This window comes from Hyla sarda, chromosome 9 (genome assembly GCF_029499605.1).
Source record: "Hyla sarda isolate aHylSar1 chromosome 9, aHylSar1.hap1, whole genome shotgun sequence".
Lineage (NCBI taxonomy): Eukaryota > Metazoa > Chordata > Amphibia > Anura > Hylidae > Hyla > Hyla sarda.
In genome coordinates, this window is record NC_079197.1 from 41,764,278 (window position 1) to 41,789,983 (window position 25,706).

General features: G+C 42.7%; 1 protein-coding gene across 7 annotated transcripts in view; it reads left to right on the forward strand.

The window, feature by feature from the left end:
- Positions 1–15,750, forward strand: part of LOC130290603 (rho GTPase-activating protein 20-like) — a 231,051-nt gene extending 215,301 nt beyond the window's left edge. For all 7 annotated transcript variants that reach the window (XM_056538451.1, XM_056538452.1, XM_056538446.1 and 4 more), the window contains exons 13-15: positions 676–865; positions 4,293–4,410; positions 10,919–15,750. In XM_056538451.1, coding sequence (XP_056394426.1) covers positions 676–865; positions 4,293–4,410; positions 10,919–12,588 — 1,978 coding nt within the window. In that variant the 3' untranslated portion in view covers positions 12,589–15,750. The remainder of the gene's footprint in view (positions 1–675; positions 866–4,292; positions 4,411–10,918) is intronic.
- The last annotated feature ends 9,956 nt before the right edge of the window (positions 15,751–25,706 follow it).

Consider the following 25,706-nt stretch of genomic DNA (forward strand, 5'->3'; position numbering starts at 1 on the left):
AACCTGTTTAACTTTCTGGAGCCAGTTGATCTAAAAAAAAAAAAAATACTGGAATACCCCTTTAAGGATTAGCTCATTTGGAAAGTGCTTCTTAAAGGGGTTGTCTGCCTTTGTTTAAAAAGTAGGTGGAATGTAGCTAGGGCTGTCCCGACCCTCCTGGTGAAGTGCAGATCTCACTGCAGCCAATCACCGAGGCTGCAGAGGGTTCAGAATGTCATCCGCAGCATGTCACTGAGATAAGTAAACAAGACACCAAGGCAGATCAGAGTGCCAACACTGCATAGTTATTTTACAGCCCTATATGCCCTAGATGTGTGTATATTTTGCATCTCACGTTAAAGGGATTTCTGGCCTTTTCACCAAATAAGGCAGGGGCAGCGAATGGCAGGACACAAAAAAAGAAAACTTTAATGCCTCAGCGGTCACATGCAAGAGCAAGTACACAACCACTGACTCGCTGCAGTGCCCCCATATTCATGTCATCACAGCACTTCTGCTGGCACTGGACTAGAGGAGAACTGGAGGGTTAGTATTAGTTTCTCTTTTTTTGTCCAGCCATTCCCTGCTAATAAATTATGTTATGTACCTATAAGTAATTTTTTAGTTCTAGAAATACCATAAGGATAGGATTTAGGCTTATTTATCTGAAATGAGTCGTTTTTTTTTTTTTTTTAGCTTGTTGGACCAGCTTCCAGAAGCAAACTTTATTCTGCTGCAGTACTTGTTTGCTGTACTGAATCATATAGAAAATAATTCTGAAGAGAACCAAATGACTGCTTCCAACCTCGCTGTCTGCATAGCTCCTAATATGTTATGGCTGCCTTCAGTCAGTGACCCAGAAGAGGAAAGCAAGTCAACAAAAAAGGTAAAGGCAGAAGACTCTGGCTCCAAATGTTTTACGCTGGATTCTAAGTAGGAACAGTGTATTCATACCTACAAGTCTAATAGAACCCCAAAAAAAGGATTTCACCTAAGTTGTTTAGGGCTTTTAAGGTCAGCAGGATTGGCCTCATGGAAACATGTCAGTGCTGTTTGGTTATTAAAGGGGTATTCCAGGCCAAAACTTTTTATATATATATATATATATATATCGACTGGCTCCGGAAAGTTAAACAGATTTGTAAATTACTTCTATTAAAAAATATTAATCCTTCCAATAGTTATTAGCTTCTGAAGTTGAGTTGTTGTTTTCTGTCTAACTGCTCTCTGATGACTCACGTCCCGGGAGCTGTGCAGTTCCTATGGGGATATTCTCCCATCATGCACAGCTCCCGGGACGTGACATCATCATTGAGCAGTTAGACAGAAAACTTCAGAAGCTAATAACTATTGGAAGAATTAAGATTTTTTAATAGAAGTAATTTACAAATCTGTTTAACTTTTCGGAGCCAGTTGATATATATAAAAAAAGGTTTGCCTGGAATACCCCTTTAACCTAGCTGCGGTATTTTGAACCAAGTGAAGGCGGCACATTACTTTGTCTGGATGGCTGACATACTAGATAAGGCATTACAGTTGTCTAAGCATGAGTTTATTACGTGGGAATTGATCAAAAGGCAGAATTCTTGCAATGTGCTGATTGGGGATTAAATTTTTTTTTTTTTTTTTTTTTTTAAATCAACAGGTGCTAGAAAGTTAAACAGATTTGTAAATCACTTCTATTAAAAAATCTTAATCCTTCCAGTACTTTTTTAGGGGCTGTATAATAAAGAGAAATCCAAAAAAGAAATGCATTTCCTCTGATGTCATGACCACAGTGCTCTCTGCTGACATCTCTGTCCATTTTAGGAACTGTCCAGAACAGGAGAAAATCCCCATAGCAAACATATACTGCTCTGGACAGTTACTAAAATGGACAGAGATGTCAGCGGAGAGCACTGTGGTCATGACATAAGAGGAAATGCATTTCTTTTTTGGATTTCTCTTTAGTATACAGCCCGTAAAAAGTACTGGAAGGATTAAGATTTTTTAATAGAAGGGATTTACAAATCTGTTTAACTTTCTGGCACCAGTTAATTAAAAAAAATGTTTTCCACGGGAGTACCCCTAAAATAGCGGTAGATATCTGGGTGATTAGATATAGTTTCTCATCAATAATTACTCCTGAATTAAATATGTGGACTGAGCTTCGAGGGGTTGTGTTTCCCAGGGATAGAGATGTTGGTTGCGCATTTTACAGTTAGGCTCTGACCTAAGACAAAGAGAACTTCAGTTTCATTCATGTTCAATTTTAGCCAGCTGGCATTCATTCCTGTAGTTTAAAAAAGCTGTCATTTATAGCTGGAGATCAGTAAAGGATAGGTATAGCTATGTATCATCTGTATGGCAATGGTATATCAGACCATGGATCTGGATTACTTTGCCTAATGGCGGCATTTAATTTAGAAACTTAATTTCTACCTAGTTTAGAAATCTAAGTTGGAATAATTTAAAGTCCCTTAGGCCTTGTTCACACTATACAAAATCCAGAACTATAGAATCCCTCCAGAAAACAGGGCTTAATATGGACAGTGAGCACTAGAGATGAGCAAACTTACAGTAAATTCGATTCGTCACAAACTTCTCGGCTCGGCAGTTGATGACTTTTCCTGCATAAATTAGTTCAGCTTTCAGGTGCTCCCGTGGGCTGGAAAAGGTGGATACAGTCCTAGGAGACTCTTTTCTAGGACTGTATCCACCTTTTCCAGCCCACCGGAGCACCGGAAAGCTGAACTAATTTATGCAGGATAAGTCATCAACCGCCGAGCCGAGAAGTTCGTGACGAATCGAATTTACTGTAAGTTCGCTCATCTCTAGTGAGCACCACCCCCTTCATTACTACTGCCTGGGTTTCTTTGACGAATTCTGCCAGAATACTGAACAAGTTCAATCTCTGGCCAAGAAATAAGGATCCAGCTATAAGAAACATACAGTTACACTAATATGTCAAAAATAAAATTTCTTGTTCTTTAATAGACACAAATGGGACATTTATTTATTCACCCCATTCCCAGTAGCCTACACTGTGTCATTACAGGAGAAGGATCAGATGCTGCCAGAGAATAACTGGCTTTAGCCAAACAAATACTTAGGCACCAGACAAAGTCTATCGTGGGAAACCTGTTCTGTATTTTTTGCCTTATACCTGAGACTTTCATATGGAAAAAGGAAATTTACAGTTATGTGGTTCTTATCAGCAGCTCAGCTTTGTGTGTCCCTTCTGAATTTATACTGTAAGTATAATAGGTCAGGGATCACGGCGCGGTTGTTATGTATATTCGCTATCTTGCATTCCAAACATCCTAATTTGTGAAATATTTCCCTTAGTTATGAAAAAAAATAGTAAATGTACTGGGGACTCAGTGTGAAGCCGGGGTTGCTGGCTGATGTCCACCTTTGAGCTGTACGCTGTATATTTGGCATGTCTGCACACTTTGTGATTTTTACGGATTTCCTTAATATTTAAACATTATGACAAAACATTATGCAAAAATAGTGCAAGAAAAATTTGGGCCGTCGAAAAATATGAACCACTGTGATAAATTTGGCACGCTCTTTACTGTCTGGTCTAAGTGTATACTGTCTTAGGCAGTTTTAGTAAATCTGCCCCATTGTCATCTGAAAGGGGTACAACACATTGGGGGAGATTTATCAAAGCCACCAGAGGAAAAGTTACCCAGTTGCCCATAGCAACCAATCAGATTGCTTCTTTCATTTTGCAGAGAGCTTGTTAAAAATGAAAGTAGCATGCTGATTGGTTGCTATGGGCAACAGGGCAACTTTTCCTCTACACAGGTTTTGATAAATCTCCCCTATTTTTTCTAATCAAATGGTGCCAGAAACTTAGACAGATTTGTAAATTACTTATATAAAACTCTTATTTCTTCCAGTACTTATAAGTTGCCGTATGCTACAGAGGAAGTTGGGTACTTATTTTCTGTCTGACCACAGTGCTCTCTGCTGCCACCTCTGTCCATGTCAGGAACTGTTCAGAGTAGGAACAAATCCCCATAGCAAACCTCTACGGCTCTGGACAGTTCCTGACATGACCAGAGGTGTCAGCAGAGAGCACTGTGGTCAGATTGGAAAGAACTATACAACCTTCCCCTAGAGCATACAGCAGCTGATAAGTACTGGAAGGGTTAAGATTTTTAAATAGAAGTAATTAAAAAATCTGTTTAACTTTTTGGCACCAGTTGATTTAAAAAATAAATTGTTTGCCACCAGAGTACCCCATTATCTAGGAAAAAGAAAAGTCTTAAATTGTATAGAACTACTCTAGCTGAATTGTCAAATTTGGATTGTTCCTACAGGTGGCTCTTCTAGTACAGTTCTTGATAGAAAATTACAAGCTTATCTTTGGACAAGATGCCGAATCTCTCTTCAGCAAACATGAAAAACAAGAGTCAGGAAGCACAGACGACTTGTCAGGTACATTGTTAGATATATTTTAATCTTTGGGGGAAAAAAACTGCAGTAAAATATTATTGATTGACTGTGTACCCAGTAGGACATATGGGCACCTAGGATCAGGGTTTCCGCTAAGGTCCTTTTCTATTAACTAAATTAGTCCAAAACTCTGTAGTGAATAATTCCATAATATTATTTTATGGAGGTTGGAGCTCCAGTTTCCATTCACACAAAGTGTCTCTGGTTATCAATGAAATATAGTGTGTGCGTTGGTTCTAATTGAAGGCTCTTTGCCACTTACCGTATTTTTCGTCCTATAGGACGCACCGGCGTATAAGACGCACCCAATTTTTAGGGGCAAAATCTAAAAAAAATAAAGATTTTGAACCCAATAGTGGTCTTCAACCTGCGGACCTCCAGATGTTGCAAAACTACAAATCCCAGCATGCCCGGACAGCCGTTGGCTGTCCGGGCATGCTGGGAGTTGTAGTTTTGCAACATCTGGAGGTCCGAAGATTGAAGACCACTGCATAGGAGGTAATACTCACGTGTCCCCTCCGCTCCGGACCCGTCACCGCTGCCCTGGATATCGCTCCATCGCTGTCGCCGTGTCCCCGTCGCTCCGGAACGTCTCTGCTGCCTGCCGGGTATCTTCGCTCTCCGTCGCCGCCATCACGTCGTTTCGCATGATGACGAGGAAGGAGAGCGCCGGCCATACAGGGGATCCCTGAACGGAGAAGACACTGAGGAGGCAGGTAAGGTCCCTCCCGGTGTCCTGTAAGCACTAACCCGGCTATTCAGTCGGGCTGTTCATGACCGCTGCGGTGAGATCGCGGCGGTTCCGAACAGCCCGACTGAACAGCCGGGTTAGTGTCACTTTCCCTTCAGACACGGCGGTCAGCTTTGATCGCCGCATCTGAAGGGTTAATACAGGGCATCACCGCGATCGGTGATGTCCTGTATTAGCCACGGGTCCCGGCCGTTGATGGCCGCAGGGACCGCCGCGATAGGGGTGTATTCGCCTTATAGGACGCACCGACTTTTTCCCCCCAGTTTTGGGGAAGAAAAACTGCGTCTTATACGGCGAAAAATACGGTAATTTATTCGGGGCCCGTGGCTGTTCTCGGTAAAATCCCTGCCGTACATTTTGCTGCATGCTGAAAATAGCTCTAGGAAACTTGCAGAACATGTGGCTGTGCCTTTCACAAGTTGTTGCCAGCCAATAAAGGGATTACTACTGCAGGGAGGCCTGTGCCTTTCTTAGTTGATGATTAATTTCTTTATATAATAAATGCGTGAACAGTGGCTCATCTCCCTTTCAGTAGCTGAGTGTCTTTGCCGTATATATTACCCAAAATATACATTTTAAAGAATTAAGAAGAACGGGAAGACTTCTCTTGGCAATCGGTACAAATAAAGTATGAAAAGATATGTAAATAATATCTGACTCCTCCCAATATTCCATTGTTAATGGGGTACTCCGGTGGAAAACTTTTTCTTTTTAAATCGACTGGTGCCAGAGAGTTAAACAGATTTGTAAATTACTTCTATTAGAAAAATCTTAAGCCTTCCAGTACTTATTAGCTGCTGAATACTACAGAGGAAATTATTTTCTTTTTTGGAACACCGTGCTCTCTGCTGACATCTCTGTCCATTTTAAGAACTGTCCAGAGTAGGAGAAAATCCCCATAGCAAACATATGCTGCTCTGGACAGTTTCTAAAATGGACAGAGATGTCAGAAGAGAGCACTGTGCTTGTGATGTCAGCAAAGAGCAGTGTGTTCCAAAAAGAAAAGAATTTCCTCTCTAGTATTCAGCAGCTTATTAGTACTGGAAGAATTAAGATTTTTTAATAGAAGTAATTTACAAATCTGTTTAACTTTCTGGCACCCCTTTAACCCCTTAACGACGCAGGACGTATATTTACGTCCTGCGCCGCGATCCCATATCATATAGCGTCAGTCCCGGCGCTCATCAATGGCCGGGACCCGCAGCCAATACCACACATCGCCGATCGCGGCGATGTGCGGTATTAACCCTTTAGAAGCGGCGGTCAAAGCTGACCGCCGCTTCTAAAGTGAAAGTGAAAGTGACCCGGCTGCTCAGTCGGGCTGTTCGGGACCACCGCGGTGAAATCGCGGCGTCCCGAACAGCTGACCGGACACCGGGAGGGCCCTTACCTGCCTCCTCGGTGTCCGATCGGAGAATGACTGCTCCGTGCCTGAGATCCAGGCAGGAGCAGTCAAGCGCCAATAACACTGATCACAGGCGTGTTAATACACGCCATTGATCTGTGTAAGAGATCAGTGTGTGCAGTGTTATAGGTCCCTATGGGACCTATAACACTGCGAAATTTTTTTTTTTTTTAAAGTGTTAATAAAGGTCATTTAACCCCTTCCCTAATAAAAGTTTGAATCACCCCCCTTTTCCCATAAAAAAAAATAAAACAGTGTAAAAAAATAAATAAATAAACATATGTGGTATCGCCGCGTGCGTAAATGTCCGAACTATAAAAATATATAATTAATTAAGGGGTCAGAAGATGACATTTTTAAACGTATAAATTTTCCTGCATGTAGTTATGATTTTTTCCAGAAGTGCGACAAAATCAAACCTATATAAGTAGGGTATCATTTTAACCGTATGGACCTACAGAATAATGATAAGGTGTCATTTTTACCGAAATATGCACTGCGTAGAAACGGAAGCCCCCAAAAGTTACAAAATGGCGTTTTTTTTTCGATTTTGTCGCACAATGATTTTTTTTTCCCTTTCGCCGTGCATTTTTGGGTAAAATGACTAATGTCACTGCAAAGTAGAATTGGCGACGCAAAAAATAAGCCATAATATGGATTTTTAGGTGGAAAATTGAAAGGGTTATGATTTTTAAAAAGGAAGGAGGAAAAAATGAAAGTGCAAAAACGGAAAAACCCTGAGTCCTTAAGTGGTTAATGTTACATCAAATGACAAAAATTATTACAGGATAATTACCGTATTTTTCGCCCCATAGGACGCACCCGCGTATAAGACGCACCCAATTTATAGGTGCAAAATCTAAAAAAATAAAGATTCTGAACCCAACAGTGGTCTTCAACCTGCGGACCTCCAGATGTTGCAAAAGTACAACTCCCAGCATGCCCGGACAGCCAACGGCTGTCCGGGCATGCTGGGAGTTGTAGTTTTGCAACATCTGGAGGTCCGCAGGTTGAAGACCACTAGATAGGAGGTAGTACTCACCTGTCCCCGCCGCTCCGGACCCTTCCCCGCTGCCCTGGATGTCGCTCCATTGCTGTTGCCGCGTCCCCGACTCTCTGGACGTCTTCTTCCCCGGGATCCACGCTCTCCGTCGCCATCATCACATCGCTACGCACGCTGCTCCTATTGGATGACGGGACGGCGTGCGCGACAACGTGATGACGTCGAAGGAGAGCGCCGGCCAAGCAGGGGATCCCGGAGCAGACACCGAGGCAGGTAAGGTCCTGTAAGCTGTTCGGGATGCCGCAATTTCACCGCGGCGGTCCCGAACAGCCCGACTGAGCAGCCGGGTTAGTGTCACTTTCCCTTCAGACGCGGCGGTCAGCTTTGATCGCCGCGTCTGAAGGGTTAATACAGGCATCACCGCAATCGGTGATGTCCTGCATTAGCCGCGGGTCCTGGGCGTTGATGGCCGCAGGGACCGCCGCGATAGGGGTGTATTCGCCGTATAAGACGCACCTTTTCCCCCCCCAGTTTTGGGGAAGAAAAAGTGCGTCTTATACGGCGAAAAATATGGTAATTAATTTATTATCAATTAAAACAAGCTTTCATAAAAAAAATTGTCACACGTAACTACTTGGCACACCATAGTATACAAAGGGTCCGATCCGTGTGTCTTAAGTTTACAATAGTCTCTCTCTCTATATATGTACAGTATATCTTTATATTGGCTGTTTAGAACACCGTTACTTGTAGTGTGTGCCTACATTATTCTTGTAAAAGGAATTCCTGTTATTGTTTTTAATTGTTTCCAATTTGATATTGTTACAAATCTCTCAAAAGAGTTGACAGTACTCACGATCCCTCTCGGTACCTGTGCTCGGCCTACCTGTCTTCTCTTGTTATCCAAAGCGATGTTGGTATAACACAGCACTTGGTTTGGTTCAATTCACACATGCATATCAGATATTACTGCTGAGGATGGTGCGGAGCAGTGCACTGAAAAGGCAAGTGTAGGGACCCAAGTGTACCTGTACTTTCAAAAATTAAAAATCCAAATGGGTTGTTACATTAACCCTTTGGAGTAATAACAATTAGATTTTTTAACTCTTACTGAGGTTACTGAGATTGTGAGAGACCCTCTCCATAGTGCACAGCTATTTCCTATTCTTTCCATTTCAGAGGAGGAATCAGAGCTGGGCTGTTTGCAAGTAGTACACACACAGACTCCCTTTCCCTTACTTCTCTAGCCAATTGCAGCACAACACCAACTCCTCTCTGCTATGATATGACATAGTGCTGGAGTAAGTGCACTGGACTGAACAGGCTGGCACTGTGATGATTTACAGTAGTGCACTACTATAGATGGAATATGAAGGAAGTATTGATTGACTGTGTCTGCATGGTTCTATGTGAGCACAAGGATATAAACAGTAGCAGAGGAAATTACAGCAGGAGTAAAGGAGTCCTTTACAAATAGCAGCCCTGGTCTAAGCAGTAACATGCTGATAATGCTGATGATTATAGTAAGGGGGAGAGAGGATTTAATTCAAAACGCAATACTGTATACATAGTAATAACACAAGTATTTATTTTGCAAGGAATAGCTGCCCAGAATGTTATGTATGGTCAGAAAGAATAGACAAACTTTGAACCCTCTGAAGGAGGCAGACAGGCTTAGGATGCATACACTCATTCTGGGTTCTCATCTTTTCATGGGGATAAGCCCCATCCACTCTTCCTGTGTGCTACCTTATGGTCTATTCATATGGTAGAATTTCCTCAAGTGGAATTCCGCTTGAGGAATTCCTGTTCAAATGAAAGCCCAATACACTTCTATAAGAGTCCACACTCCCATTCAAAATTCTGCTGAATTTCCGCTTCGATTCCACACCAATTCCACACTAATTCCGCACCAAATCCTCACAAGCGGAAGCGGAATTGGGGCTGATGAGCGGAAATTCTGCCGTGTGAATAGGGCCTTAGTCTCGCAGCTATTAGCATCTGAATTCCCCTAACAGCATGAAGGGAAGTTAAAGGGGTACTCCGCTGCTCAGCGTTTTTTAACAAACTTTTCTGAACGCTGGAGCTGGCGTCGGAAGCTCAAGACCTCATAGCCCCACTAATAGTGCCGGCTCCAACATTCGGAACACTTTGTTCCAAACGTTGAGCAGCGGAGTACCCCTTTAAACTCCTAGTGGCCAAGACTTTACAATTTAGTTTTTATTTGTGTGTCTGGATTATTTTTGGAAAAATAAGTGATTTACAAATCCATTAGAAATCACATAGGCTATTAGATGAAAGTTGTTTGAAAGGACAGAGGACCTATAGTATGTTTATGCAAGAGACAAATCCTATATAAAATATTTCCTAGGAAGGAAAAAAATTAAAAGCGAGCTAAGAGCCCTAACATAAAAGAAATGATTAACTCACATGCACAATTCCTTGCCATTCCAACATTGTATGGGTCCCCGCTGCTCACCGCTGGTGATGTGTTGACTCGCATTACCTTCTCACCCAGAAGTGGTGATCACCAGAGACCCAGGCACCACAGCAACAGAAGAGGATTGGACAGGAATACTTCTTGAATATATATATATATATATATATATATATATATATATATATATATATAAGGGTGAATAAGAAAGGAAGGAATAGCACTACTTGCGATTAATTCAGAAATGACAGGGTTAAAATCCAGTCGAACAGCTCAACGCGGAGGCGGGTCTGAAAAAGCCATCAGCTATGGTGGTGCTGGGAAGATCCGAAACATAGGAGAAAATCAATGTGGATAGAAGATAAGCTCAAAAGCAAAATACCTGCACTCACCATTAGATTGGCGACAGCCGGCTCCTAGGAATATATGATGGTTAGACCAACGGAACGGGGACCATGCTGTAACGGGCGCTCAGGAGTGAGGCGATAACCGGTTATTTCGCGCTATATGCGCTTCATCCAGCCTGAGCGCATATAGCGCGAAATAACTGGTTATCGCCTCACTCCTGAGCGCCCGTTACAGCATGGTCCCCGTTCCGTTGGTCTAACCATCATATATTCCTAGGAGCCGGCTGTCGCTAATCTAATGGTGAGTGCGGGTATTTTGCTTTTGAGCTTATCTTCTATGCACATATATATATATATATATATATATATATATATATATTTTTTTTTTTTTTTTTTTTACCTATTTAAGTTAAAAGGCAGTATAGAATGGACATTTACATTCATGAAATGTGAGAATCATATTTACAACTTTTTTTGTTCCAAGTGTTGCCTGTGTATTTAGACATACAGTAGACTTTTTACTTTTCTTTTCACTTGTCTTCCATAGGCATACACCTTTTGCACGGACAGGATTCCTCAGATGAACTTGAGTTTGCTTCATCAGACTTGGACAAGTCTGATACAAATTTACTAAAAGATGAAGATGTTATGTTTGATGAGTCTTTGCTCTTAGAGGAGAAAGAAGATTGGGATCTGTTTAGCGAAATTGCGGCCTGCTATCAGAGCAAAACAAAAATGGACATCTTGGAATGCTATAATAATGACCCACTAAATTCTATTGGTTCTGGCCTCCTGAGTCCAAACAGAGACAGATGCTCTTCAGAACCAAGTGTGTGTCTCAGTTCTAGGCATCCTGCCCAAGTCCATGAACCAGTTGCTCGCCAGTCTAGCTGTGATGCCACCATAATACACAATCATATTGACTACATAAATCAACTGAAGCAACTGCGGTTGGAAAGTCAGAAATTATTAAAGGACGAGCATGGCCCAAACATGAAGAACACTCCACGCGCCTTTTGGAGGTCAACTCAGGCGTGTATTATGAAGGAAAGAAATTTACAAAAGGTGAATGGTTCCAGCAGGTCAAGCATTTCAAGTCTTTCTTCTACCACCACCTCTCCTTCTGTCTCCTCCTTAAGTTCCTTAGATAGCGCTTTCTCTTATTGCTCAGAGTCCTCTGTATTTAGCCCCAGTGATGTCACTTCTCTACCTTTCATGTTTGGGACCTCAGCCAGATTGCACACACTTTCCCCAGAAATCACCAAAAAGAAATTAAGAGAGTGGCATATACCCATGAATACTCTCTTTGGTGGCACCTCCTGTGATCTTGACTCTTGGGAAATGCAGTGGGAAATGGATAATGGAGTGAAAGATAGGGATAAAGCCAATGATGAAGTTTCAGTTCACAGTAACATTCAAAGGTTATATTTGGACAAGGAACCAAGAGAAATTTTCAATTTCCCAGTACAGGGCAAAGAAACTGTAAAAGATTCAGAATGTAATCATTTTAGGGCTGAGGCTGGTCATTGTGTCCAGAAGGAAACCACTGTTAAGCACATTGAGATCAAAAGGCAGGAATCCTCTAATGATGATAGTCTCCAGTGTACAAAAGTGACTTTCTTTATGTCTCCTAATATCATGTCAGTAAAAAGTCAGAGTGACCAGAATTTAAACAGAGATTCTAATAGTTCGGTTTCCCAAAGCAGAAAATGCCAAATTCCACAGACTATGTTCTATGGTCAAAATGCGCCTCTGCATTCGGTGTCTAGGAAGCACCATCCAGAGGTGGACAAACCTTGCTGGCAATCGCAACTCAAACATGTTCTCAACAGGAGTTCCCAAAATGAGACAATAACCAACAAGGCATCCAAAGACCTCGCTGCAGGTACCGTAGAGGGCGAGATCCTAAATGAAGAGCAGAAGTTAAAAGAATCCCATACAGAGAAGTCCACCAAATACAATGCACATACCAAAAATCATAGCAAGAGCATAACCTCCTTCAGCCAGAGCATCCGCATAATGTTACCATCCTCTGTGAAGAATACAGTGAAGGATTATTTCAAGCATACTGATCCTAAGTCTCCCAGTACTTCACAAGAGGTGACAGTGAAAACTAATCTGATCCAGAATAAAACAGAGAACAGTAACTTACAGGGGACGGAAGACTCCAGGGAGACAAAGGAGGGCAGCTGTTTAGTAGAGGAATCTTTTGTGTAAATGGTTGATAAAAGCGATATTTTTTTTTTGTATTTTTTGTTGTGTACAGAGATGAAGATGTGTACAATTCAGCTGTACAGAGCCAGCACTTGAGTACTAGGTTACTGTACATACTGTAATTACTGTTTAGTGTGTAAAGAATGCATTAGGTTTTATTACCAGAATATAATATTAGGGTACGGTCCCATGTAGAGCTTACGCAGCGTATTTCACACTGCACAGCGGGAAATATGCTGTGTATTATTCTCCAATGAGCATACACACAAGGCTACCCGGTGGCGGGGAAGCCCTGTGTGTATGCTCATCGGCAAATATGCAGCGTATTTGCCGATACACAGCAGATTTTGCACAGAGTGGAATACACTGTGTAAGTACTACATGGGACCGTACCCTAAAGTAGTATTTTCGTTCTCAGGATCGGTGGAGGTCCCAGAGGTCAGACCCCCCTGATCATAAAGTGATGGCATATTCTAGCAATATGGTATTGATTACTGAGATGGAAATAGCTCCTCTCATGGGTCGCATTTGATAAGATTTAACCAGGCAACACATCAGTGGTTACCTTCTGCATCAGTGGGTCCCATTCAGAATTCTCATGTTTAGTAAAATGCCAGACACCAAACTTGAGTTACACCCATTATAGTCAGTGAGGTCCGTCGAATGTCTGCTTGTTACTTTCATTTAACAGATCCAGCACTTCCGTCCTAACAGCGGCAATCCTTGACACATATGTGACTCATTCAAGATTCACCAGAACTTTCCAGCAACTAAGGTTGATATTGTTTAAACTAGTTATCTTCGAGGGCTCTACAAATATTTGCTTTATAAAGGGTGGAAATATTGCTATAATTATATAGAAGTTTTTTGGTAGAACCAATTTTTAGGCATCTTCCAATAACTATAAGGTCCTATTTATGCAGTGTCAAAGCGCATAGAGGTGCAGGAGCTTCAAGGGGTACTCCGCCCCTTGACAACTTATACCCTATCCAAAGGTTAAGGATATAATTCCCTAGTGGCGGGACCCCCGCGGTATCTGCTGCGGCACCCAAAACATCCAGTGCACAGAGCGAACTTTGCTCCATGCCAGATGACTGGCCATGCGGGGCGGAGGCTCGTGACATCACGGTCACGCCCCCTTAATGCAAGTCTATGGGGAGGGCATGACGGCCATCCATGACGTCACAAGGAGGGCGTGACAGTGACATCATCAGCCTCCGGCGCTGCACCTGATGCTCTAAATGAACACCGGGTGCAGCAGGAAGATCGCGGGGGTCCCCAGCGGTTGGTCCTCTGCGATCAGACATCTTATCCCCTTTCCTTTGGATAGGGGATAAGATGTCTAGGGGCAGACTACCCCTTTAACTCTTGCTGCATGGTGTCCTGTGTGACCCCTTATGTTGGACTGTTAGAGATGCCTTGGATGGAACTTGCCACCATTTTTATCTTCCAATTCTTACAGAACCCAAGAGAAAAAACCTTGATATCCCCTCTTATGAAATCTGTTAAGATACAATGATATTTTAGACCTCCGAATGTTTAGACTTTAGACCGAAGTAAACCAGAATCCTGATGACAGTCATTTACACTTACCCTGTCTGTGTGTGAACACTAGTACATGAGGAAGGAATAATAGATGTAGCATAAATGGAAAAAAGGAATGTTGATAATGGTTTGTGCAAGTTTGTGGTTTGTGATTAGAGGGAAGATGAGCTAAAAGGGTGGATTCCATAAAATGTTAAGGCTTTATGCATGTGACAGTCGTAGAATACCTGGACGGACATTACAGTATCCAGAAGCTGAGATTTATTAGGATATGAATTTACATGAAATGTGGTAAGAAGTGTAAGCAAAAGGATGGCATTCTCTGGGAAGAAACCTTGTAGACCACCTGAAGGAGTTGTCCATGATTGTTAATGTAAAACTCTGTGTGTCTTCTGGAAACAAAGCTATGGGTGGTGTCTGGCATTGGAACCCAATTTTCTGAATAGTAATAGGCTGCAATACCAGAAAGTGGTGGTATTTCCAGAAAACAAGCAATCCCCTTTTTCTAATGATGAGCAACCCCTTTAAAAAGTTGTTTATTGAGTACATATTGGGATTTCTGATACAAATACTATATTTAAGCCTGGTGAAAATGGCTAAGCACAGAAAATAGTTAAAGTGACTGAATGGGTTGTCATTGGAATAATACCAATAACATCATTAGAAATGAGCAAACTTACAGTGATTCGATTCGTCACAAACTTCTCGGCTCTGCAGTTGCTGACTTTAGCCTGCATAAATTAGTTCAGCTTTCATAGTCTCCTAGGACTGTATGCAGGCTAAAGTCAGCAAATGCAGAGCCAAGAAGTTTGTGACGAATTGAATTACTGTAAGTTCGCTCATTTCTAAACATCATGATAATGTAAGTTTATAGGTCATACATAGGTTTTGTGAGAGGACTCCAATAGAAGAGCATGGGGCCTCTACTGTTCCTCTGTGTCTCCAGTTTCATGGAGGGTTTTTCTGTTGGTTTCTGTACAAATCCTTGGAAGCATGTTCCATCAGGCTCCTTGGCCCTTATTTACTATTTTGGAGAAGTCAGGGGAAATGCATTTCATTGTATTTATTAACGTTCTGCGCCAAACATGGCCAAAATTTTGCCTATTTTCCTGACCATTCCCTTATTTTAAAATGTGGGCGTGGTTTTCATTTTTTCTACAATCCGAGTCATTTATGAAATTTTTTCTGCCTGTTTTTGGTGTCTTTTTAGGTTGTAATTTTTAACTTTCAACAGAGAGGTTCAAATTTTGATGCACTTTTTGAGATGCCAAAGTTTAAAGACATGTGAAACCCCATTCATATATATGATGGAAAAGTTCACTTAAATTCACTATGAAAAAAGAAAAAATGGAAATCATAACACAGGGAGGAAGGGTACGCAAAATGTCCAACAGAGTCTGTGCAGCTACTATGGAGCTATACAGACTATGGGGCAGATTTATCAAAACCTGTGTAGAGGAAGAGTGGTCAGATTACTTCTTTCCTGTGAAAAATGAAAGAAACTATGGGTGGTCACTATGGGCAACTGCACCACTCTTCCTCTACACAGGTTTTGACAAATCTTCCCCTATGTGCATAAGCCTTAAAGGGGTACTCTGCCCTTATACATGTTAACCCATATCCAAAGGATAGGGGATAACATGTCTGATGGCGGCGGGGGGGGGGGGGGGGGGGGGAGTACGGCTGCAGGGGGGGTCCAGCCTGGGGATTCTGTGATCATGACATCACGCCACGCCCCCTCCATTCATGTCTATGGGGGAGGGCCTGATGGCTAGTACCTCCTTCCATAGACATAAATGGAGGCAGCGTTTCAGATTTCAGAAGTTTCAGATCACATGGGGTCCGACAGCTGGGCCCCCGCATGATCTCCCTACGGGGCCCCAGTAGTCAGCGGAAAGGGGGCGTGTCCGACCACCTCATGACGCGGCAGCCGACACACCCCCTCAATACATCTCTATGGGAGAGCCAAAGCGCTGCATTCGGCAGCCTCCGCCTCTGCCATTCAAATGATTAAGGGGGGGTGTCGGCCGGTTCGTCATGCGCTGGTCGAAACGCGCTATTTCGGCAAAGAGCCTATGGCCCCGTATGGAAGATTGCAGGGGGGTGGCACAGCGGTCGGACCACCGCGATCTGAAACTTATCCCCTATCCTTAGGATAGGGAATACGTTTTCTTATCCTGGAGTACTCCTTTAACCAGATGGCTTCTAGACATATAAACATGCATACATGTATATGATAAACCAATATCAATTTATCAATTTTCAGTAAAAGGTTTCCTAAGTAAGTAAATTTACTGGTTGAGTTTAATGGGAGGCAGCAGCTTAGTCGCCGGCATTGTTCGTTTTAGGCTTTGCACACATCACAAATTTAGTTTGTGGCTAAAACCACACCTGACATGCAAGTCAATGCGGTATCAAATAGCTTAAAGGAAAGTCAGTCTGAAAACTGTGCTGACTTGCATGCCAGTGCAGTTTCGCCCACATCCCGACCTCAACGCGGCTACAGTTCGGCCGCTATGTGAGGACCCAGCCTTGAGGGAAAACATCATTTGGGGCCAAAACTTAAAGCAGCTGAAGGGCATTCAGAAGAATGTTCGCCCTGTATGACCTGCAGACGGAGTATGTATAGTATGGCTTTTGAGGCCCGTAGGTTATCATTGCTTTACAGTTCTTTTATATTGTAAGTTTGTACAAAACTGCCAAAAAGCACCCATCACACTTGCTATAGGTTTCCTTCATCTTACCACATTTCACACTGTCTAGCCATAATGCGTAAAAATTTACATCAACGTATAACTTAAGTGTACATTAAGTTCTTATATTGATCTAATGGGAGAGGAAAACATATTGAATGGTCCAAATGCATTCTTGAAAAAAATGCTTGCAATTAATGAGAATTTTAGTGCAGCATTTCCCATGATGTTCTAGCAGCCTTTAGACCAAGGGTGTCCAATCTGCTGCTCTCCAGCTATTGCAAAACTTAAATTCCCAGCATGCCCATGCAGCTGTTGGCTGTCCAGGCATGCTGGTAGCTGTAGTTTTGCTACAGCGTAAGGGCTGCAGGTTGGACACTACAGGTATAGACTGATCTGAGATAATCTCCTCTATGGTCCGGATGTATCTAGGTGTATGTAAGGACAGAACTTTATCAGACTATTTATTCTGAAGAATATGTACATAGCTTTTCTTTTTGTGTTTTTCACAGGATGTTCACATTCTTTCTTCCCCATCACAGCTGTATCTATTTTAATAAAGTGGAATGAATTATTCACTAAAACATCTTTGCATAAGATTATTACTATCTACCTACTGTATATATATATATATATATATATATATATATATATATATATTAACATATTTGTGTATATACATGTACAGTGGGGCAAAAAGTATTTAGTCAGCCACCAATTGTGCAAGTTCTCCCACTTAAAAAGATGAGAGGGGCCTGTAATTTAAATGGGCACTGTCATGAAAACAAAAAATTGATATGTTGTAGTACTTAAGTACTACAACATATCTCTAATATAGTTTAATTAAAAAAAGTGATTTTAAAACAGTTTAAAATCACTTTTAAATTCGGCCACTAGGGGTCGCCCTCCTAGTGGCCGAATGCATTCTGCAGTGACGTCACTACAGAATTTCGACTACTTTCAGCCGGGCAAATGAGTCGAAATTCATTCACTGCGCGCTGGCTTCCTGTCTGTCAATCAAACAGGCAGGAAGCCAGCGCAGTAAAGTCCAGGAGCAGCCGCCCTGGCCGCACCATGCATGCAGCCTGTACCTCAGCCCAGTTGGAGTCTGCACTCTCTCTGCAGACTCCGGTAACTGAATTGGATTCCCCGTTTCTTCGCAGCTCGCCGCGCAGCGCAGAGTTCGCTGTCCCGGCTTCTTCTATCCATCTGAGCAACCGGAGGTGAGGGGAGGGGAGTGGGGGCGGGATGTTGGTATGAATGGGTGCCTCCAGTTGTTTCCCCACTACAACTCCCAGCATGCCCTGTAAGCCAATAGATGTCAGGACATGCTGGGAGTTGTAGTTGTGAAACAGCTGGAGGCACCCTGTTAGAACTAAGGGCGGAAGTCCCCCCTCCAGCAGGCATCAGTGACGTGGTGCCTGCTGGGGAAGTCTGCCTGGTAGGGAGCACACTACCAGGCAGACAAAATGCCATTTATTAGTCAATAAATATAAAAATAAAGGCAGGGAGGGGGTTAGGGATAGAAGGGCAATAGGCAGGGACAGAAAGAAAAAAAAAAGAGGGTTCGTGGGAGCTACCCTTTAATATCATGGATATATCTCAACTATGAGAGACATAATGAGAAAAAAAAATCCCTAAAATCACATTGTCTGATTTTTTAAGAATTTATCTGCAAATTAGTCACACTCCAAACTCCACTATGGCCAATACCAAAGAGCTGTCGAAGAACACCAGAAACAAAATTGTAGACCAGGCTGGGAAGACTGAATCTGCAATAGGCAAGCAGCTTGGTGTGAAGAAATCAACCGTGGGAGCTATTATTAGAAAATGGAAGACATACAAGACCACTGATAATCTCCCTCGATCTGGGGATCGACCCAAGATCTCACCCCGTGAAGTTAAAATGATCACAAAAACAGTGAGCAAAAATCCCAGAACCACACGGGGGACCTAGTGAATGACCTGAGAAACAAAGGCTACCATCAGTAACACATTACGCCACTGCCAGGGACTCAAATTATGCAGTGCCAGACGTGTCCCCCTGCTTAAGCCAGAACATGTCCGGGCCCATCTGAAGTTTGCTAGAGAGCATTTGGATGATCCAGAAGAGGATTGGGAGAATGTCATATGGTCAGATTAAACCAAAGTAGAACTTTTTGGTAAAAACTCAACTCGTCGTGTTTGGAGGAGAAAGAATGCTGAGTTGCATCCAAAAAACACCATACCTACTGTGAAGCATGGGGGTGGAAACATCATGCTTTGGGGCCGTTTTTCTGCTAAGGGACCAGGATGACTGATTCGTGCAAAGGAAAGAATCAATGGGGCCATGTATCGTGAGATTTTGAGTGAAAACATCCTTCCATCAGCAACGGCATTGAAGATGAAACGGGGCAGGGTCTTTCAGCATGACAATGATCCTAAACACACCGCTCGGGCAATGAAGGAGTGGCTTCGTAAGAAGCACTTCAAGGTCCTGGAGTGGCCTAGCCAGTCTCCAGATCTACAGTGTTCCCTCAACATACGATGGTAATCCGTTCCAAACGGACCATAGTTTGTTGAAACCATCGCATGTTGAGGGATCCATGCAATGTAAAGTACAGGACAGTGGTCTACAACCTGCTGGGTGTTGTAGTTTTGCAACATCTGGAGGTCCGCAGGTTGAAGACCACTGTTAGAGGAAGTTGTAATCACGTGTCCCCGCCGCTCCGGACCATCACCGCTCGTCACCGCTGCCCGGGATGTCGCCGTCCATTGCTGTCGCCGCGTTCCCGAGGTGTCCCTGACGCTCCGGCAAGGCCTCTTCTTCCCCGGCATCCGCGCTCTCTGTCGCCGTCATCACTTCGCTACGCACGCCGCTCCTATTGGATGACGGGACGGTGTGCGCAGTGACGTGATGACGTCGATGGAGAGCGCCGACGATGCAGAGGATCCCAAAGAGGACGCGCCGGAGCCCTGAGGACAGGTAAGTGATTGTCAGCAAAGGGCACGGGGCACCGTAAACTACTTTATGCTGGCAGCTGAAGCAGTCTGCGCTGCTGGATAGCCGTTTATGCGATGGCCCCGACATACAAAAGCATCGTATGTTGGTGCTGCCTTCAACATGCGATGGCCTCTGAGAGGCCATCGCATTTTGAAATTATCGTATGTCGGGGCCATCGTAGGTCGAGGGGTCACTGTATACCCATAGAAAACCTTTGGAGGGACTTGAAAGTCTGTGTTGTCAAGCAACAGCCCAAAAACATCACTGCTCTAGAGGAGATTTGCATGGAGGAATGGGCCAAAATACCAGCAACAGTGTGTGAAAACCTTGTGAAGACTTATAGAAAACGTTTGACCTCTGTCATTGCCAACAAAGGGTATATAACAAAGTATCGAGATGAACTTTTGTTATTGCCAAATACTTATTTTCCCCCAAAATTTGCAAATACATTTTTTAAAAATCAGACAATGTGATTTTATGGATTTTTTTTTTCTCATTGTGTCTCTCATAGTTGGGGTATACCTATGATGAAAATTACAGACCTCTTCTATCTTTTTAAGTGGGAGAACTTGCACAATTGGTGGCTGACTAAATACTTTTTTGCTCCACTGTATATGTATGTTTCAGCATACTTCCCGAATGTCTGGAGCTATTTCAAATAAAATTGGTACACACGTTTCTTATATGTAAAATTAAAATATAATACAGTTTGGGGATTTCTGGGCCTCAGAGTAAAACAGCAAAGTCCATGCAAATCCATGGGACTTTCCATACATGTTGTGATCACATTACTCTGCTGCGGTGATTGCCTGGGAGTTTTAAACATCCTGTCGCTGGACCAACATCATGGTAAAGTATGATTTAACTGTCCAGAAGACAGATGCAGAGGATATTGTGGGTCAGGGAGAGGGGACTGGATGGGTTGGGGAAAGAAAAGTTATTGCTGACTGAGAGAACAGTAAGAGGAGAGAAGACATCAGTGTGCAGAGTACATGACAGCTCTGCTGTAGTGAGGAGTGCAAGGACGCGCAGCCCATACAGGAGATCGCGGGGGACCCCAGCGCTCAGACTCCCTGCAATCTAAAATGTATCCCCGTCTTGTAGATAGGGGATACTTTTTTTGCATTAGACTACTTTAAAATGTAGGAAATTTTCCATTTATTATTGACATGTATGTGAAAATTGATTGTAGGCGTATTCATTTTAATCTGTTATTGTTGCCTCTCCTTTCCCACAAAGTTTAAGTAAGAAAACCGGGCAACACCAGGTACTCTGTTTATTTAAATGCACTACTTACAGTATGCTATCCTATATTCTTAGGATAAAACAAGTAATTGCTGTAAAGACAAGAGGAACCTAAAGTATACACTACTTTGTCTATACACTTCATTTTCTTGCATACTATTCAACTACCACCTATTCAACTGTGCAAAAAAAATTCATACGCCCATGGGCAGTGACATAGTTAACAGGACTTTTGTTGTTAATGTGTATTTTGAGACATTTTTCGGCTTGTCTGTGGGTATTAAATTCACATGGGGACTGTCAGGTATTTGTACTAAGGAGAGACTGGTGTCTGCTGGAGTGCAGGATGTGTGTTTACACTAAGGCGGCACTGCCAAATACTTGCCATTACTTGGTACTTCTCATGACACAATGTTTTTGGAATGGCTCCAAGCTGAGTGGCCTATGTCTCCATATGGGAATTTTCTCCACTTTGCACCTTGGGAAAAGAGAGGGAGGTAAAAAAAAAAACTGCATGGCAGAGGCTTGTACATTCCAGGCAGTGCAATGAAAGGCCTTGTGTTCTGGGTGATATGTGTATCAGTGACACCTCCACTACAGCAGAGCAAATTATGAAAAGCGCATAGATTAAAGAGTACCTGTCACAAAACTAAACTTTTAATATATTGTTCCTTATGTTATTATGAGACACTTTGCTATTTACTTGCTGTTAAAATTCTCAACCTTTATATGTTTTTAATGTGATTGAAAAAACGGCCACTAGGTGGCTATGTTCTGTTCAAGTCAAGTCAAACAGTTAGTTTGGTCTCTACCCAGACTTGCAGAAGTCCAAACTCAGGAAGTGCGTATGGGGCATGGTGGGGCACAGCTCTCGCAGGCTTCAGTGACATCGCGCCTGCTGAGGAACACCCACTTTCTCCTGATGGGAGCTCACACAATATGAGCAAGGGGAAAGGCATGATACAGAGATCTTAAGAGCTCGGAATTTTTTTTTTAAGGTAGGAGGGGTGTTAGGAGTAGTTAGGGAATATAATCTGAGTTAGTTTAGAAAATATGGTTTGATGACAGGTACTCTTTAACCCCTTAACGACGAAGGACGTATATTTACGTCACGCGGTGTCCCCGTGGCATATTGGGTCGGTCCCGGCGGATATCAACGGCCGGGACCCACGGCTAATACAGGACATCACTGATCGCGGTGATGCCCTGTATTAACCCTTCAGACGCGGCAATCAAAGCTGATCCAGGCAGGAGCAGTCAAGTGCCAATAACACTGATCACAGGTGTGTTAATACACGCCATTGATCTGTGTAAGAGATCAGTGTGTGCAGTGTTATATGTCCCTATGGGACCTATAAAAATGCAAAAAAAAAGTTTAAAAAAAGTGTTAATAAAGGTCATTTAACCCCTCCCTAATAAAATTTTGAGTCCACCCCCCTTTTCCCATAAAAAAATAAAACAGTGTAAATAAAAATAAACATATGTGATATCGCCGAGTGCGTAAATGTCCAAACTATAAAAATATATAGTTAATTAAACCGCACGGTCAATGGCGTACACGTAAAAAAAATCCAAAGTCCAAAAAAGCGTATTTTGGTCACTTTTTATACCATTAAAAATGAATAAAAAGTGATTTAAAAAAGTCAGATCAAAACAAAAATGGTACCGATAAAAACTTCAAATTACGGTGCAAAAAATGAGCTCTCATACCGCCCTGTACGTGGAAAAATAAAAAAGTTTAGGGGTCAGAAGAGGTCATTTTTAAACATATAAATTTTCCTGCATATAGTTATGATTTTTTCCAGAAGTACGACAAAATGAAATCTATATAAGTAGGGTATCCTTTAAACCGTATGGACCTACAGAATAAAGATAATGTGTCATTTTTACTGAAATATGCACTGCGTAGAAACGGAAGCCCCCAAAATTCAAACATTGAGTTTTTTCTTTGATTTTGTTGCACAATGATTTTTTTTTCTGTTTTGCCGTGAATTTTTGGGTAAAATGACTAATGTCACTGCAAAGTAGAATTGGTGATGCAAAAAATAAGCCATAATATGGATTTTTAGGTGGAAAATTTAAAGGGTTATGATTTTTAAAAGGTAAGGAGGAAAAAACGAAAGTGCAAAAACTGAAAAACCCTGCGTCCTTAAGGGGTTAAAGATTTTATGCATTTCTGAGCAGAAGCCGGCTGTGTTCTTGCAAACTGAAGCCGATTGTTCTTCATGTAACTCTCCCATTATGGCTCATTTTAAATGCTACTTTTGTAATAACTGATCATTATGAACTGACATTTTGCAGCTTTCATGCAGTCCCAGTCTTCTCCGAAAGGCCGGGTAAACACACCAGAATCTCTGCGCTAAATTCTGTATGGAATTCCATGTGAAGTGAATGGGCAGAATTTTCTTGCAGAAATCCAAGCAGAAATCCTGCCGTGTGAACATAGCCTAACTATCACAGGAGTGAAAACATAATTGGTAGAAGGTGGACAAGTACATTGAGGCTGACAGTAGAGATGGTAAATACATCCAATATGTATTTTATAGTGGGAGCTCATTCATCTCAGTGATATATCCATGTGCATTAAGCTCCCCCTAGTGCCGGCATAAAGAATCTTTACTAGATGGCCACCTAAAAGGTTTAGAGAGACTGCGGCAGTGCTAGAAATGGACCCTGTTCACACAGTAACACCTAACAACCCTTTTTTTACAACATATTGAATTCGCTGCTGACATTCATGGATTCAGTATTAAAGGGGTATGCTGAGTTAAAAATACTACCTATGATCTCAAGAATGAGGACCCAGGTCTTTGTTATGTATGGAGCAGGGAGTCACGGACAGTCATGGGAAGCCACAGGGAGTTAATCCATTTATAATAAAGAACCAAAGCCAAATAGATTGTGGGGGTCTCATTGGTCAGACTCCGCTCTTTAATGAAGACCGTCTGGTTGTTTTGCTCATGATTTATCTGTGTACAGCTATATCAGGGGGGTGAGTGTGTGTGTCCCATTGGGGAGACTCCAGTATGTGTCAGTGTCGTGTGTTTCTCAGACATCCCAACCATGCTGACAGCCCTCTTTGAAGCTGTAAGTGGAACAAGATCCAGCGCAGGCAGGAGCAGATGACAGAGTCACACTTAGTGTTGTGGGAACATTTCTGTCCCTTGTTTTATTTTCATAGCTGAGATTTATTCTCAGCTGAGATCATAGCTGACACTATGCATTACTGTGGTCACAAAATGACTGCAGATGAGTAGAAAGAAAGAAACATAAAACCATCAACCACCTTTTATGATTTTTGTTCAGGCCGGAAGATATTTTGCAGCAAGCACATTGGTGTAAGTGTAAACAAAATAAACAATAATACTTTCAAAATGGAGTACTCTGTGAATTAAGGTTAAAGGAGATATAAAAGGTTAAAGGGATATAAAACCTATCCCCTATCTTAAAGGAGATAGGTGGCAAAAACTCATCCTGTGCCCGGGCTGAAGAAATTTTGAAAACTAACTTTAACTCACTTTCCTACATTCCCCCGTTGCGGAGATATCGGTGTCCCGTTCCTCCGCTGCTGCTCATCTTCCTTCTTCTTAGGCTCGGTATGTCACACTGCAGTCAGCGTATTGCCGGCCGCAGCGATGTCCCGCCTTGGCCAGTAATAGAGCTCCTTACATGACTGCACTCAGCCTATCACGGGCCAAGGCGGGATACTGCTGCGGCCAGCGATACTCTGACAGCATTGTGACGTTTCGAGCCTAAGAAGCACAGAGCGGAGAAGCAGCGGAGGAACAGGACGCCGATACCGGAGCAACAGGGGAACGTAGGAAGGCGAGTTAAAGTTTTTTTTTTTTTTTGCAGTCCAGGCACAGGATGAGTTACAAGATTTTTGCTACATATTTCCTTTAAGGATAGGGGATAAGTGTCAGATCACGGGGGGTATAACCAATTGGACCCCCATGATCTACTTTATGGGGCCCCAGCTCTCCTTCCAAATCTAATGAAACACAAAGCGATAGTCAATACGCCCCCTCAATGCATCTCTATGGGAGAGCCAGAGCGCTGCACTCAGGAAACTACATCTTTCCGATAGAGCTGCATGGAGGGGACGTGTCACCCATCACTTTGTGTAGTGGTCGATATTCTCCTACAGGAGATCACGGGGTTCCAGTGGTCTGATCCCCGCGATCTGACACCTATCCCCTATCCTCAGTTTATCTCATAGCTTTAAAACAGCTCCAGTCATTAACAGGTTATCAGTGGTGAAATGTGAGGGGTGCATGGGGGGTGGTTCCCTCAGGGGCAAAAACCTTAGGGACGCAAACTCTAACAATCAGGTGATCATTAAATTTTGTGTCCCAACTCAGTGAGAGTTACATACAATGTATGAATCACCGCTTAGTACTGTACAAAAGCAAGGACTCCTATACACACATTCTGTGGAGCGATTCGCCAATAGCTTAGCGTTCCACAGAATGTATGTACAGGAGCCAACTCCCTTCTACTGTACAGCGGTGCAGGGCTCCTGCTGTGGGCCACGCGTGGTGACATTGTGCACATTCTCCAGGATAAGTCCTGTGCCGCTTCAGGTGACGGTAGAGTACAGAGAGGAAGAGGAAGAAGAAGGCCCAGCCTCAGCACAGGAGGGAAGGGGAGTGGGA